Source organism: Eutrema salsugineum, unplaced genomic scaffold, assembly GCF_000478725.1.
Source record: "Eutrema salsugineum unplaced genomic scaffold, Eutsalg1_0 scaffold_7, whole genome shotgun sequence".
Taxonomy (NCBI): domain Eukaryota; kingdom Viridiplantae; phylum Streptophyta; class Magnoliopsida; order Brassicales; family Brassicaceae; genus Eutrema; species Eutrema salsugineum.
The window spans coordinates 5,093,957-5,110,447 of NW_006256486.1; the positions used below are offsets into that span (position 1 = coordinate 5,093,957).

General features: G+C 32.5%; 2 protein-coding genes across 4 annotated transcripts; one reads left to right on the forward strand and one right to left on the reverse strand.

Annotated features, from left to right (window-relative positions):
* Positions 1 to 4,981: 4,981 nt before the first annotated feature.
* Positions 4,982 to 8,659, reverse strand: LOC18011018. 2 transcript variants are annotated; one of them, XM_006393326.2, is made up of 8 exons: positions 8,412 to 8,659; positions 8,009 to 8,124; positions 7,685 to 7,822; positions 7,445 to 7,582; positions 7,221 to 7,364; positions 6,730 to 6,840; positions 5,841 to 6,618; positions 4,982 to 5,247 (listed from the first exon to the last, which is right to left on the reverse strand). In XM_006393326.2, exons 1-8 carry the CDS (start codon positions 8,425 to 8,427, stop codon positions 5,045 to 5,047), a joined length of 1,644 nt encoding a protein of 547 aa, XP_006393388.2. In that variant the 5' UTR covers positions 8,428 to 8,659; the 3' UTR covers positions 4,982 to 5,044. The 2 variants fall into 2 exon arrangements, with proteins under 2 accessions (XP_006393388.2, XP_024006076.1); XM_024150308.1 differs by having other exon boundaries at positions 4,990 to 5,247; positions 5,702 to 6,618.
* Positions 8,660 to 9,769: 1,110 nt separating this feature from the next.
* Positions 9,770 to 12,603, forward strand: LOC18011150. Of its 2 annotated transcripts, XM_006393327.2 has the most exons (8): positions 9,770 to 9,838; positions 10,216 to 10,733; positions 10,823 to 10,908; positions 11,241 to 11,303; positions 11,419 to 11,520; positions 11,621 to 11,686; positions 11,784 to 11,862; positions 11,959 to 12,603. In XM_006393327.2, exons 2-8 carry the CDS (start codon positions 10,298 to 10,300, stop codon positions 12,477 to 12,479), a joined length of 1,353 nt encoding a protein of 450 aa, XP_006393389.1. In that variant the 5' UTR covers positions 9,770 to 9,838; positions 10,216 to 10,297; the 3' UTR covers positions 12,480 to 12,603. The 2 variants fall into 2 exon arrangements, with proteins under 2 accessions (XP_006393389.1, XP_024005943.1); XM_024150175.1 differs by having other exon boundaries at positions 11,784 to 12,603.
* The last annotated feature ends 3,888 nt before the right edge of the window (positions 12,604 to 16,491 follow it).

Consider the following 16,491-nt stretch of genomic DNA (forward strand, 5'->3'; position numbering starts at 1 on the left):
ACTATTCATTTGTACCTTTTAGAATTCTATAAAATAAAAACTATAACTGGACCATTGTGTCTTTCTGTTTATTTTTTTATTTTTAATTAAATATACATTTTCGTGTATAGCTACTAATTTATTCAATGGTTTGAATTCTGCAGTTGTGTTTTTTGTTTTATTTTAGTAACTGTACATAAACGCCGATTATGAAAGGTTGCTTCTCTTAATGCTTATGTCTTTTCAAGATTGTATATATTTTATTCTATTTCATTATTTATTTTATTGAATTTTTAATAATGATCTCTAATTTTGAAAAACATCTTCTACATCAATTTTTTGTACATCAATCTTTTGTACATCAATCTTCTACATCAATTTTGAAAAACAACTTCAAATTAACTTAGAATTCTTTGAGAAAATTATATATTGTTCATTTGCAAGCAATGTTACTGAAATGGTGTTAGATGAATTTGTTGGTTAGTCATGAATAAAGAGAAACTTGAAGTGGAGCATAAAGATCTGTTCATTCTCCAAGAAAATATTTTTGGAACGAAAGCCAAATAATTTAGACTAAAAATGGTAATTCTCTTGGCAATCATATTACTAATCTTAAAGGAAACATAATATTTTTTTCTATGAGTTTAGTTATTTTTTAATTTTTTTTTTAAATTCTATTCAGCCATGAATAAATAAAAACTTGAATTAGAGGGTCTCACATTCGCTCAATATCCAAAATTCAAGGACTAAACAAAAATAATAATTAAGTTTTGGCAAGTTTATCACTAATTTTAGAAGGCAACATAATCTTTTGTCCTATAAGTTTATTAGTTATATTTAAAACCCTAATTTTAAAATTTAATTTATTATTAAATATGCAAGTGTAGTAACATTTTTGGTTATTCTAAAATAGTTATATAATTTATTTGACATAAGAAACATGATATACCAAACTATAATGGGGATTAAAATGCACTTTAAAGTAGATAATGCAACTAATAGATTTGGATGTGTATAACAGTTTTTAATATGAAAGGTTATCATTATTACAAAATTGTGTCTTTTTATTTATTTATTTATTTAAATTATACCTTCTATATATGAAAAACTTCGAATGAACGGTTGTGTCTTTCCATTAAATATATTTTAATTGTATTTTTTATATATAACTGCTAGCTATTGTATGGTTATGTCTTTTGGTTTTTTATTTTTGTCTGTGTTGTATATTTAGTGAATATATAATTACATATTAATAGGAAATAAATGTTAGAGATTAAAGTGTTATAATTATTTTGGTGAACAATTGCAATTATTGAGTTTATGGTTATTTTACTATACATTGCTTTTCTAGAGATTATGGTCAATTCTTTTGTTTATAGTTATTTACTAAACATTACAACTCTTGAAATTAAGATTAATTTACAAACCATTGCACTTCTTGAGTTAATGGTTATTACACCATTACAACTGTTCAAAATATAGACAATTTCTTTTTCAATATTGAAGCAGGGTGCATCTTTTCAAAAATAAAGACACAATTACTTATTTGAAGAGACACAATTTTTCATTAAGAAAATACAACTTTCTACCAAATTAAATATATATATATATTGTTTGTATTTTTATTTAGAAATAGATAAACATTTTATTTATCAAGCACACATTTCACCTGTTAAACAACATAAAGTAGAAGTATCTGCTATATTTACAAGTTTTTCTATTACTATTGACAAAAAATCTATGAGTTTACTATTTTTAAACAAAGAAGGTATTATTTATTCAATAATATGATCAAATTTAGTTATGTATTGACTTTTTCATTTTTTAAAATTTACTCATGCAGAATGTTTTTAAAACTTGGCTGATAATGTTTGAATTGTTATTGTGTTATCCTCCATTTAAGGGTTTAAAAGTTTAATATTAAATTGATATAATATATTTAAAAAAATTGATTGCCGGAAACATAAAAAAATCAATGAATACTGGAAATTCAATAGAAATATAAAGTTTCTCTCAACAACAATCTTTGGTTAATAGTACGTCAATTAAATTTAATATTTTTAAATATATACTTTTGGAAAGTTAATTTACATATATTAGTTAAAATTTTATTTTTGAATAGATGGTGATTTTCAACCAATACAAACGATAGCATTATCCCTAAAAAAGTTGGAATAATGAATATTTATATTGGTAGTCATAATATTATAACTGTTTTTTTTAATTAGAAGTAATAATGTTAACCATTTAAATGAAAAGGATGAAGATCACGAAAAAAAGAACCAAATAATAACTTAATACAATGTCCCGATTGTAGTAGTTGGGTTTGGTCATTAGAAAGTACTGAAAGAGATGCAGTTCGTAAACGACTATTGTTCTTAATTTGTTACAAACAAGATCGTGTTTTACTCTCTATTGCTCGTGAGCTTCCACCAGTATTAATTAAGTTTTTAATTGAACATTTGTTTCTCTGATATATGAGAGCATATAATTATATCATAACTTTTACTTCAATGGATGTAGAAAATAATTATTCTGTTCAAAATACATATGAGATATACTGTTTCAAAGTCCATAATGAAAATAATAATCTTATTGGGTCTGTACCACTATGTGATGGTGAGCTACCAAAGTTCTCTCAAACTTATACTTTTGATACAGCTAACGAATTTAAAAAAACGCCTAATATCACACAATTAAAAATTTGTTAAGCCAATATAATATGTCCAATGCTATATGATGTTATAAATTCAAGATAATTTTAGGTTCTTAAAATTGTATGAAAACTATTTCTAATGGTTTGAAATCCAAATTTTTTCCAAATTTTTTACAAATCATGAAAATTTTGAATTGTTTTCATACATGATTTTGTACTAGAATTTTATTATCATTGTTTGAAGATTTTAACATTTCATATCACGATAATGTTTTTAAAAACTTTTCATTGTAAAAAATATCTATCAACGATTGAATTTTATCGATAAAATTGATCATGTTGGTTATAATCGTTGTTTAACTTCTTCTCAATGTCAGTTGTATAATTGTCTTTTATATAGATATATATATATATATATGTTGAGTTATAGATTGTTACATTAATTGTAAACTATGAACTCAAACAGAAATGTGTGTTAATTACTTTGTACGACTTCGTTCGTTTTTGTATCTTTAAAGTCATATCTATTTATTTTTTACAATAGTAGTTTTTTTTCCAAAAGTTTGGATATTTACATTTAAATATCATCACCTTTTGTTATATATATGTTTACTTATAAATATTTAGAATAATTAATAGTTTAATATACCTTATTTCCCCCGCAATTTCGCAGGGGCTCGATACCTAGTTAAGATAATAAGAGCATGTTTATTACAAGAAACCCATCAAATGTTCTTAGTGATTATTTTATTACTAAAGTTAAGAAACTTGTTTAAGAACTTGTTTAAAATCAGGTCCAATGAGAGAAACTCATATAGGGTTCTTAAAAAAAATTGTTTTATTATAAAAGATAATTGATAGAAAAATTTAAAACATACATTTGGTTTCACATAATTTTTTTTTCATATATGCTCAGTTGTTATCTTGATCACGTCCAAATTTTTGCCCTATATGCTCAACTAAATCAGCGTTCAATTGTTGATGTTGTTGTCTATCCCGAATTCTAGTTTGAACACCCAACATATTGCTGAAATTTGTAGGCATATCTGTAGAGTACGTGAGATCCACATGTGAACTTTTGTTTCATTCTCATTGTTGGAATTCTGAAACATCAAATTGAGTGTATCCGTCTCGTTCGTCTTGTACTATCATATTGTGGAGTATGATACATGCTCTCATAATCTTTCCTATTTTTGCTTTATCCCAAGAAATAGTGGGGTTTATAGCAATGGAAAATTGAGCTTGCAAGACTGCAAAAGCACGCTCGACATATTTTCGGATAGCTTCTTGATGTAAATCAAATAATGATGCTTTTGGGCTTTGGGGAAGTAGAATAGATTGGATAAATGTAACACATTTCGGATAAATACCATCTGTGAGATAGTAAGCCAAATGATACTCCCTTATGTTGATAGAGAAATTCACTTGCGGAGTTTGAATTTTTATTATATCATCAAAAACGGGTGAGTGATCAAGAACATTGATATCGTTTAAGATACCTGGAAGGCCAAAAATGGATGTCATATCCAGAGATCTATGAATCCACCGCCTCCAAAACAATAATGGGTTTTCCAGAACCACATGAATATTGCCCTTTCCAAGTGGTCGGGCAATTCTTCCACTCCCAATGCATACAATCGATGCTTCCTACTATCCCGGGAAATCCTCGTTGCTCTCCAACATCAAGTAGTCGTTGAAGATCCTTCGGTGTAGGTCATCTAAGGTACTCATCGCCAAAGAGAATTATTATTCCTTGGACAAAAATTTTCAAACATAAACGAGGGGTAGTTGTACCGAGCCGAAGGTATTCGTCAACCGTATCAAGCGCAATGCCATATGCCAAGAGATGAATTGCTGTTGTACACTTCTGAAGTGTAGAGAGACCAGGCCTTCTGAGAGCATTTATCTTCTGCTAAAAATAAGAAACTTCATTGGAAAGCCGATCAACAATATGCAAGAACAATGACTTGTTCATTATAAAACATCGTCGGAATATATTAGCCGAGTTGTTGCACCTTCACTGAAATATTCGTTCCATTAACCATTGTGGCCTTTTTCACGATCTCTTTCGATAAAAGAGCGTTTTTTCCTTGGCTTGCTTGATTCTTGTTGAGCACCATAATCAAAGAATAGATTCTCGAATGTTTGATCAAATACTAATCAAAATGTTGATCAAAATTTTCATCTATTGATCTATCCAAATTATTATTGGAAGAAGAAGCCATAATATGATGGTAAATTTTAGGAATGAAGAGGATTTGAGAAAGAGAATAATATTTGTAGGAAAAAAGAGGAATGGAGAAAAAAAACTTATAACAAATGATAACAATCGTTTTACCAACTATATAAAGAGAAGAAGAGGCATGATTCATTTATGGTGTCAAAACATACAAACATTTGTGGATTTGGTTATATATTAGCAAATATACAAAACCCAACCCATCGACCAAAATAAAAAATAAAGAAAAATGGTCTCATTTCTTGTCTTGTGCTAAACCCTTGTGATACTCCCTTGTTTCTTTGTGTCTTTCTTTCTTGTGATACTCCCTTGTGCCTTTGTGTCTTTCTTCCTTCTGATACTCCCTTGTGCCGACATCCATGTACTTCCAAACCTGAAACACAAACAAACACAATTAAAACCATTCATCAAATAATAAACATTCACAAACACAATACTTCATAGAAAACACAATACCATTCACCATACACTTTACTTGTAAACAAAGTAAACATGATCCAAATCTTCTTAAAAACAAAGAGAAACGAAGTGAACATGACAAAACAAAGTTTGATGTTTAACCCTTCACCATGAAACAAAGTGAACATGAACATGAAAAACAAACTGAACATGAACCTAAACCATATTCAGATTATCGGTTCCCAAACAAAGACCAAAGTAAGCGAGTACAACCAATCCAAATAAAAACCCAACTCCTTGCATTAAAGACAAACATAACACAACTTTAACACCAAGAACACAACTTCAGAGATTCACTTAAGCTATACGAAAAAAGAACAACTTGAACGGTTAAAAAAAAAAAGAGTTAAGAGCCCTAATTAGCCAACATGTCAGTAATAAGCTTCTTCTTTAGAGCTTCTTCATAATCGGATAATGGTTCTTTTTTTCCAATGAGACTGTCTATTAGACTCATCTTTGACAATCTTTCCTTCATAGCAAATTCCTTCTCCTTAATGGACCACGTACTCTGAAACTCTGCTAGAGCCTTGCCCTCCACCGAATGCCTTTTACCTCTGTCTTTAGCTGCCTTAACACCAAGATCCTCTTCACCAGTATTTGTTTCCTCTGCTTGAGAGCTTGCGGATTGTGCATCAACATCACACCTTCTCTTTTTAGAGCTTCCTTCAGTTTTAGAAGTAGAGAGGTTACACCATTTCTGGTCATTTCGTAGCTCCTTCCAAGCATGTTCAAGCGTAAATGTTTTCTTATGGTCCTTGTAGAAGATTTCGTGAGCCAGCTTCAAAACATCATTATCATTCTGTCCACTTGCCTTTTCTCTTGTTGCAGCCTCGTAGGAACCACAGAACTTACAAACAAGATCATTAATCTTCTGCCACCGTTGCTTGCAGTGGCTTGGCTGCCTAATTTCTCGTCCTCCAGAACTAGCGGCAAAGTAAGCTGCAATGCGCCTCCAATAAGCCCCTAACTTTTGCTCACTCCCTACAACAGGATCCTTGCTCGTGTTTAACCACGAACTGATAAGCAACGCATCATCTGCCGGGGTCCATTTTCTTCTTTTTCTTCTCTCGTCTTCACCATGGCTGGAAGCTTCTGTACATTGTGTACTAAAGAGAGGGACTTGGTTGAAAATGGAAAAGGGATCATGGTGGACACTCTCTTGTTGACTGTTCACATATCCTTGCCCAAAGCGCAAGATTCCATTAGACTTGTATTGAACATTGTCCAAGGAACGCTGTAAGTCCTTGTCATTCTCCAAGCTGACTTTTTGCCAAATCCAGCAAATCTGCAATTACATAGATAAATAAAGTTTACCTCTTGTCAAGCATTGCAATGAATAAGGTACCATCAAATGATAAGGGAAGTAGACAATCTGATAAAGAAAAATTTGTGTTACCTGATTTTGATTTTTCTTGTTCTTCACATACGCCCCAATGCGTTTACAACCAACCATTGAGAGCTCAAATGAATTTCCAGAAGCATCACGTGTCTGGCATTCCTGGAAAATCTGCATTACACCATACATTTTAATTTTTGGCACATCTAAAAGAATAAACTCAACTCATCCAACACATTAGATTCGAAAGAGTGGCGAGAGTGGTGAGCCAAGTGACAACATATCCATGAACTGGTATACACACTTTGAAAAGCCTTATCAAACATGATATATAGCATATGCGAGAGAGCCTCCATGTGGCTACATCTCACAGTTGTGCATAATATAAACATTTAGATCTCAGGTCACATAGAAGATGAAATTAATCCCGTTGTGTCATCTTTCATACATTCTACTGGATCGAGAGTTCAGCTTTAAATACGGTATTATTGTCACAGAAAGATAAGATGCATTTGATTGCTATAAACCAAAGACCAGTCAAAATATTGAACCTTTGTATAGAATTTTTGTTCACGGTAATGGGTGGGGTTTGATTTCCGCTTGCTGTCTCCGGATTGATGGAAGCAAGATTCTCGAAAGAAAATGTAACCCCCTGGCTTTATCCATCCAAGCATCCTTTTTGAAAAAAGTTCCACCTACATCAATCGAAAAGATTAGACTTTTCTTCTCTTTACACGTCAAAAGTTGAGTACACGAAAAGAAAACAGATTTTCACCTCTTTATCAGACAGATACATGAGCAACCAATTTGAGAAAATCAAGTCGATGGATGCATCTGTGATTTTCAGGTCCGGTGATCTCACATCCGCACACATAAACTTAACGTTCTTATAATGTCCATTGACACTTGCATTCTGCAAAGAACAGCATCACCAAAAGAAGAAATATGGTAAAACCAAAAAAAAAACATTAAACTTCTCAACATAACAACATCTACCAAAGTAGTAATTAAAAACCTTCTTAATCGCGCTTTCGATGAAGTCAAGGGCGATAACTTCACCAGCCTTTTGAGCCAGTTCACCAGTGAAATGACCGATCCCAGCTCCAAGTTCCAGCACCGTTTTCCCTTCATATGGTGGGATCAAAGATAGTACCTATAACCAAGAAACTCATCAAGCCAAAGATTCATGTAGCAATTGTAAAAGACGTTTCACATAACAGTATGTCACATGTTCCTAAGCTCAAATCACTATAACAAAGAGAATCCACCACTTAGAACCAATCACAGCCCTCAATTTCCTTAGATTCTAAACAAGTTATATCAGAAACATGGAACATACCTCAGGACGTTCTTCTTTGTCGGGATCAGAATCTTTGGAGTCAAGCATTATGGCCTCAACAGTCAAATCACTCGAATTCTCCTTCAAATAGCTCTTTTGGATAACTCTCTCTTCCTCTGTTGCAATTATATAACAGATGATCAAAAACAATATTCAGAACACTAACTTCAAGACAATGAAGAGACACCGCCTTTTTATTATAATTTCTCCAACAATAAAAAAAATGTACTCGATTTATTAAAAAAAAAAATCCTGATTAATTTCCTGAAGAGGGCCAGCAAAAATTTATAATTTCGAAGGTAATATGATCCGATATTATTTATCAAATCCAAAGACGAAAAAAGATTCCATGTGAGTGATTTCAGACAAAAGACGAATAGATGTTAAAAAGAGGAAAATTTACTGTAAGGTGTCGCCATTAATTAGGAGGAGAAGTCGTCGGAAAACTCAAAAAGGGGACGAGGGAAGGAGACGATAGACTGTAGAGAGAGGAGTTTGAGAGATTTCAATGGCCTTCAACGGCGAGTCTGGTTCTAGAGAAGCTCCTTGATCTACTGTTGTTGGGATTTTCGTCTTCGATGCATCGATCAGTTTCACGATTTTTAACCTAGACAAATGTTTCCTCAGATTTCTCCGCTAAGCTTGATTTTGTGGTTCACAAGGAGACCATTGAGCGTTTTCATAGAGAGAATACAAATAAAATTAGAGATGGGCTTTGGCCTTAGTCCTTGGGCTTCGTTATATTCAATAATAAAATCAAAATTATTGTAACTTATTAACCATCAATAATTTTTAGTTGAGAAAAAGTAGAGAAAAATAACAAATCAATGACTCTTTTGCATCAAATAATAGATAGTGGACTGCTTTCCAAAAGAAAATGAGTGGACTTAAGATTAAATGATATCTGAAAGTGAAAAAGAAATAGAGATTAATTATATATTTTATATATTTGTAAAATTTGATTTAAAATGTAAGTTTATGAGCTTTTATGATCCCATAAAAAAAGATTGGAAGACCAGACAGAGGTAAAATTAAATGCAATTACGATGGATCTTATGTTACTACAAGACAAACTGCAAAAACAGGATGGGTAATCCGCGATGAAAATGGAGTCTACAAAGGCGCAGGTCAAGCAGAGAGTAATAATGCCACTAGTGCTCTGGAAGCAGAATTTCAATCATTGATTATTGCGATGCAAAATTGCTGGTGCAGAGGATATCGTAAAGTTGTTTTTGAAGGTGATTGCCAAGAGCTGGTTAATTTGGTAAACCGGAAATCACTAAATTTTGGGGTACTTAATTAGATTCGGGATGTGTGGGATTGGAGTACCCGATTCGAGGAAGCTACTTTCATCTGGAGTCCAAGACTTCTAAATCAATCTGGAGATGCGTTGGCTAAGGTAGAAATCCCACGGAATATTTATTTTTTTCTATTATAATTTAGTTCCCAATGTAATTTCGAACTTCTTACACTCTGACTATGTAAAAGTTCTTCAAGTTAATTTAATATTTAGAAGGCAAAAAAAAAAGGATTGGAAATTTTTTTTTTTTAAACGCAAAAGGATTGGAAATTATCTTTCGTTTTTTACTACTTTTTATCACACACCTTAATGAGTAGCATTTCAAACGAATTAAGGTAACGGATTAAGATAATAAGGCCCGTTTCTTACCCTAAATAGGCCCAATAAATAATGACAAAATTACACTTCCGAATAAAAATTTCGAATAACATACGAATAGAATCAAAACCGCTTTCACTCTCATCGCCTCGCTTTGCCGCCTCGTCGTCGCCGTCGTTTTTGTCGCTGTAGCTAATTCACCTTCAACGACGGTGAGTCGTTAATCTGGGTATGGTTATATTCTTAGTTTTATCCGCAAACTGAATTTCACTTATTCGCTAATGCGATTGCTATAGTGCTCACTGAATTTGGGGTTTGTTTCTTGTTATGTTGATCAGCTCGTTAGAAATAATCGGAAAAAATGTACAGACGCTAGTATTGTTTAGTGATTTTTTGGCCTTGAATTAAATTTTCTCTGAAGTTTTGTAGAGCAAATTGATCAATCGATTTTGATGCATTTTCATAATGTATTTTTGATGATGATTTCCTTGTTTATGCATTTGTGCGTATATATGGGTATCAAGTGAGTTGCTATGATTTGGGATTGAAACGAGACTTCTCATGATTCTATGATTGATATAAATCACAGGAAAGTGTGGAGTTTCTTCTGGTGTAAAACTTGGTAACAAGAGGGTATGCGTGGATGAATCTTCTTCCTAAATGTTTGTGTGATGAGAGAGATAAATTCCCAAGAAGAAGTAGAGCAATGGGAAGCTCTTGACCTCGATGATTCTGAGCTTCCGACTTTTCTCCGTCCTTGCAAACGCAAATCTCCATCGAAGTCTCTGCAAACGCCGGTGCAGCAACAGAATCCAAAGGAAGGTTTTGATAGCAACACAAATCATCGTCGGACTCTTCGCCGCTGCTCCTCGCCGGATCATCTTCTTGAGGATAGTTATTCTCGAAACTTAGTTCCAGGACCTGCCGGAACTGTTCAAGTTGCAATCCGCAGAAAGATGAATAAAGATCCTGGATCGTTTAATGAGCATGGTGAACCAATTTCAACTCAAGAGTTCATACGTAAGGCTGTGGAAGAGCCTGATTGGGAAGATAAGGATTTTTCTGAGGACCCTTGGGTCTCTGCTGTTGATTACATTCGAAGTGAAGGTAAAGCCTTGACATTAGTAGTTTGTGATGCGAATATTTGAAAAATCCCTTTGTGTTCTTAGGTTTTTCGTTTTCAAATCTTTTGGTAGGTTTGTTGAGCAATGGTGAAAATGCTATTGGGACACCAGTGAGCGAGATTAAGAGCGGATGTGGCAGTTGGTGTAAGGTCGATCAGGTATGAACAAGCTACTCAATTTATCAAGAGATGCAATGACCTTGCTCTTAGTTTCTGGTTAGAGTATAATGGAAATATGCATCCTATAATAGTTTAGTCTGCTGGTGTGTGGTTGACTTTTGTTTTGTGCTTGTGGAGAGAGGAGGAATATTGTGGAATAATGTCTTCTCCTTATTTGTTACTGTTTTGCCACAAGTTATCTGGATATGTGGTTAAGCCACTTGCTAATGCTCTATCTTCATAATGCTTTACATGAATGCTCTATCTCAGTAACCAATAAAGTGAAAAAAGGTCTCGTAGTGACATACTTGGTTTGCGGTTGTCATTTATAGGTCGTGGCAATCGTCAAAACTTGCACTCCAAATGGTCTAGGTGATGTCATGGTGACTCTTAAGGTAAAAAACCAAAACATAACAGATACAACTTAACAATGTGAATGGTTTCCACCTTTTGTTTTTTTTGTCACGCACTATTTTTCATGTACCTCAAATCTATGTGTATTGCTTGTAGGATCCCACTGGAACAATCGATGCCAGTGTGCACAGGAAAGTTATTTCAGAGAGTGAGTTTGGAAGCGATATACGAGTTGGTGCAGTGGTGATACTTAATAAGGTTTGCTGTTTTCCTTCAAGAGGATAAAACAATCATCTCATGGTCTTGATGTTGCTACTTGAAAATCAATGGGGATGAGCTGAGACATAGTGTTTTGCAGGTTGGAGTCTGTTCACCCTCACGGTCGTCACGCTATCTTAATATAACGCTGAAGAACATCACCAAGGTAGTTTTTCTTATTATATCAAATTGCGCCTATTTATATACATTGAAATAGATGAAGATTATTTTTTTTGTTTTAAGCTGGAGAGTTTCATTTACAGGTTATCACAAAGGATACTCCTGTTGTACCAAGGCATAGCCATTCTGAAACGAGTGCCAAGAATCCTGTTACAGTGAATGGTAGGAAAGATGCAAATTTTCTTTCGAGTTTCTTCCTTAGTTTGATCGAGAAACTCAAACACTTAACTTGGTCTTGTATGATGATATATCTAACAGAAAATGAGGAAGATTTTCAAATGCAACCCAAAGTGTTCCCTACGGAGCAAGTAACTACTCAAGAAATCATGAACAGTCTCAGAAAAAATGCAAGAGAAAGCAGTGAAGCACTCGGTGATGTAGAAATGGAAGAAATGGATTCAGCAGAAGGAAGCAGCAACACCTGGTTAAAAGGTGCGACCAAAAACCAGTGTGAAGTTAGAATGGAGAAGACCCTCTTGGGAAAGCATGCTTCAATCAGCCAAACAGAAATCGCAGCAAACAGGACAACCTCAATTACTCAAGAGCAGCAACTGCAAGAAGATGTAGCTAGTGGAACCGGTACGGCCGATGACTTTAGACCGGTGAAAAAGATCAGTAGAAGTCGTGAACCGCTGAGTGGTGAGCTAGAGAGTGCAATAGGGAACTGTGATGATGTTACATGTGGATCTAAGGTCAACAAATCTCAGCCCATGGCGTCTTCCAGCTTAGTTCCACAGTGGACCGATGAGCAACTTGAAGAACTCTTTGATTTTGACTAAAAATGGAGGTTTCGGTTGAACAGTCCCACCTGGAAGATAGAGAGATAGAGCAATTAATTTGGAATGCTGAAACTATTGACAGAAAGTTTCAACTTTGTTTCTTGTTTTCTCTAACTCCGTTAACTCCGTGTAAATAGTAGTATCAAAAAGAACGTTTCAACACAATTGGATGAACAATTTTTTTATATTTTTTTGGTCCGAAATTGGATGAACAAGAAGCTATCAAAATTGCGAAATATTGAAACTGAAAAAGGCAAGTATTGTTAGAAAAGGATAATGATTATCCATTTTACATTAATGTAATAATTTATGTATTATGTCGGTTAAGTTACCGACTTAGTTGCACTATAAATAAGTGCATCACTTGTAAACATAAGGAGAATAGTAAGAGTGAAAGCAGGTCTTTCTCCTTCTTTTCTATACGATTCTTTACTCTCTCTCATCTCTCTCTACTTAATATAACAAATACATATGCACATATAAGAAAAGATATCTCACCTCACATACAATATACATATACATATATATTATAATTTATAACGTGCAATCATCACGCAATCCGATCTAATATCAAAAAGGTGAGATCTGATTTTTTATCAGAAAAATAAGGTTTAAATTATATTAGATCCGTTTATGTTTATATAATATGATCGGAATGATCGGCAATGTCTTCTCCGAACTGATCGTTATGGTAGACTATGTCTCCTTAGATCAGATATATGATTGGCTTTGCTTATGATCATATGGTAGTTGTCTCCTCAGATCACGATCTCCATATAATAAATGTCCCGAAGACATTTATGAAAGGTTCTAGAAAAATCGTTTATAAAAATAATGTCCAGAAGACATATATGAAAAAATTCGAGAAAAACTATATATATATATATATATATAATATATATATATCCAGAAGATATATATGACAGCGTTTTGAAGAACTGTTTAATAACTTTCATCCAGAAGATAAATATTAATTTTAATTATTGTTCTTTAATATTTGTTTATTATCGTTTACTATATGGAATGCTTGCTTTCTCTATTGCTCAAATTCTGTTTTTTATTTATTTAAATTATATTACATTTTTTATTTATATGAAAGAATCACAAATATTGTTCCAAAGACATATTTGTAAAAGTTTCCAAAGAACTTTATAAATAAAAATGTCCAGAAAACATATTAAAACATTCTAAAAGAATCACATAATTTTCATCCAGAAGATGATTCTTTTAATTGTAGTTATTTAAATTTATGCTTATTATCGTTTGATTGTTAATATGTTTAATTATTTGATTTATTTTTTAATTAAATATATGAGTTCTAGAAGAACTATTATAATTTTAAAATAATTTGAGCATAAGAAGAACTAGTTGCTCCAAAACTAAAAAGCTTTGAAAACTAAAAGCTCCAGAAGAGCTAAACAGTTCTAAAAGTTTTACAAAAGTTAAAAAACTCCAGAAGAGTTAAAAAAAACTCCGGAAATTAGAAACTGCGGAAGTTTCATGAATTAAAAACTCTAGAAGAGTTAGAAGCTCTAGAAGAGCTAGATGTTCTAAAAGAACAAAACACTCCAGCAGAGCGAAATGTTTAAGAAAAGTACATGATGAAGACATGCATAAAGATGGCAACATTTTTAAGATGATAAACTTGAATTTTACTAGTATATAATATAACCAGTTTAAGTCATCTTGGTGTAATAATGGTATTGAGAATTTATGTGAAAAAAAAAACACGAAGTTTTTCACAGATAGCATATCTTGATAAAAAAAATAAGACCATCATAAGAGATGAATCACCATTTTTGGTTAAACGATTATTAGATATAATGATTGGATTTCTTTAAAAGTCCCCCAAATTATATAATAGATCTAAAACCAAATATCAGTTTAAGATGAATGGGCAAGTAAAGCCATCATCTCAAAGAAAATATTAAGAGTCCACTAAAGGATTTGATGCATAATACAAGACTAAAAGATGGGTTATTTAGATATGTTTTGGTCCTAAATTTGGATTCAGTCTGAGATTGATGAACTTGAAGTATCATCATCTCGAGAGGGAGAATTAAAGAATCCATATCAAAGTAGTGAAACATCCTGAAGATTATGTTCACACTTAAAATGGGTTTTATGGATAATTTATAAAGCGATTCTGAAGATTGCAAGATCAACAATGGTGAAATTTCTCCATGTTTTGGTATTGAAGAGCTAATGAATGAGATTTCATTAACCATATCAACAGAAGTTCAAAGGATAATTCATATGTAAATGCCAGACATACAATGAAAAAAATCTCAATTCTAGCTCGAAATGCTCCAAGAAAATGTCATTGAATGACGATTTATCAATACAGAGTATATGGCACGTAAAAAGCGTGATATACTACTTTGGTTCCAAAAAGAAAGGAGCAAATACATATTGAAAAAAGGATGACTCTCCTGAAGAGATCTGTTGATATGGTCAATTATAAAATCATGTACATGAATGATATCATTGATAAAGAGATCTCGATTAACCATGTTATTACGAAAAAGTGGAACCAAAGACAAAACAATTGTCGACAATAAATAAGATAGCACACGATTTGATATAAATGAGGATCATAAATCTACCTATGTGGATGAGTGTAAAATATTGGCCAAAAAGTGAAAAGAGGCAATCAAGTCAATGCTAAGCTCATATGAAAAATGAGAAATTTTTGGACCAGCAGTTCAAATATCAAAAGTAATATCAAGTCTGGCAGAAAATGAGCAACTTAAATTGCATCCTTGAAGGATTAATGATATCATAATTATGTTCCTGGGAATTCTACTTGATGAATATATGTTGCATGGGGTTTAATAGTTTTAGTTAAAATTAACCAATAGATAGATCAAATAAAGTGATCATTGATCTAGTCCTAACATATGATGCTTTTTAGGAAAACTTTGTTTATTTTGTTTTGCAAGTATCCCAATTAAACATCTTATCTCGAAAGATTTCAGCAGGATCTAACATATAGAAAAACTCATATTTAAACATTTCTAAAGAAATTGCTATATAATCCTCCTTACAAAATATTTCGAACTTGAAGTTCGTAAAACTTGGAAGTGCTCCACAAATATTAATGTTCCTGAAGAACAAAATTTATCGGAGTAAAGTAAACGTATGGTTCAATTAAAAAAAAAGGGGGGAGGCTAACGAAATCTAAAATTCTCCTGAAGAGAAAAAAAATTAGAGAATAAAATGAAAGGATTCCTGAAGAATTAGCAAAAGATAATGTCTTTAGACTTATGATTATTACACCTGAAGATGTAATGTCATTCGAGACCAAATGGATCTTTATTCGAAAATAATGAGATAACAAAGTCACAAGATATAAAACTCGGTTTGTGGCATAAAATTTTTCTCAAAGACCGGAAATTGATGTTATTCGGTCATGCATGTAATCACATTCAGTAATATATTGATAAAAATCCCAGAAGGATCAACGATGTATGAAGTATTCGAATTACAATGGTTAAAATAAGAGTTTGAAATTAGAGAGCATAACCAACTCGAACTATGGCCCAGAAGTCCAATGACCTGAGAAATTATACGAGTTTGTTTGTTCACTAAGGCTCTACTTATAAAAATTCCCTAAAAGATTGTATATATCATTGGAATGCATCTCTTGAAGATGATGCTTCCAGGGGAGAAATGTGATTATATGCGTGGCTGCACTCTTTTTTGCTTGCGATAGTTTTTATCCCATCAGATTTTTTCAAAACAAGATTTTTAACGAGGCAGCAAAAAAAACGCAAAAAGGATAAAACATCTAAATATGAATACTTCCAGAAGAAGTATAATAATGCGGGTAGATGCATTTTTTTCCTTACCATAGTTTTTATCCCATTAAATTTTTCTATGATGAGGTTTTTATTAAAACATCAAAGAATACGCAAAAGATATCCATAATACCGAAAGATAATATCAAAGTCGAGGAATCATATATCCAAAAGAAATGTTTATCAATCTGAAAAACAGATTATAAATAAGA

Bases quoted from the DNA above. Each gene is read 5' to 3' on its own strand.
- LOC18011018 (XM_024150308.1), bottom strand. The intron at 7,365-7,444 runs GTGAAAATCTGT...CGATTGATGTAG, and splicing joins TGTATCTGTCTGATAAAGAG to GTGGAACTTTTTTCAAAAAG. The intron at 6,841-7,220 runs GTTCAATATTTT...GGTGTAATGCAG, and splicing joins AACAAAAATTCTATACAAAG to ATTTTCCAGGAATGCCAGAC.
- LOC18011150 (XM_024150175.1), top strand. From the start codon at position 10,298: ATGAGAGAGATAAATTCCCAAGAAGAAGTAGAGCAATGGGAAGCTCTT. The intron at 10,909-11,240 runs GTATGAACAAGC...TGTCATTTATAG, and splicing joins GTTGGTGTAAGGTCGATCAG to GTCGTGGCAATCGTCAAAAC. The intron at 11,304-11,418 runs GTAAAAAACCAA...TATTGCTTGTAG, and splicing joins ATGTCATGGTGACTCTTAAG to GATCCCACTGGAACAATCGA.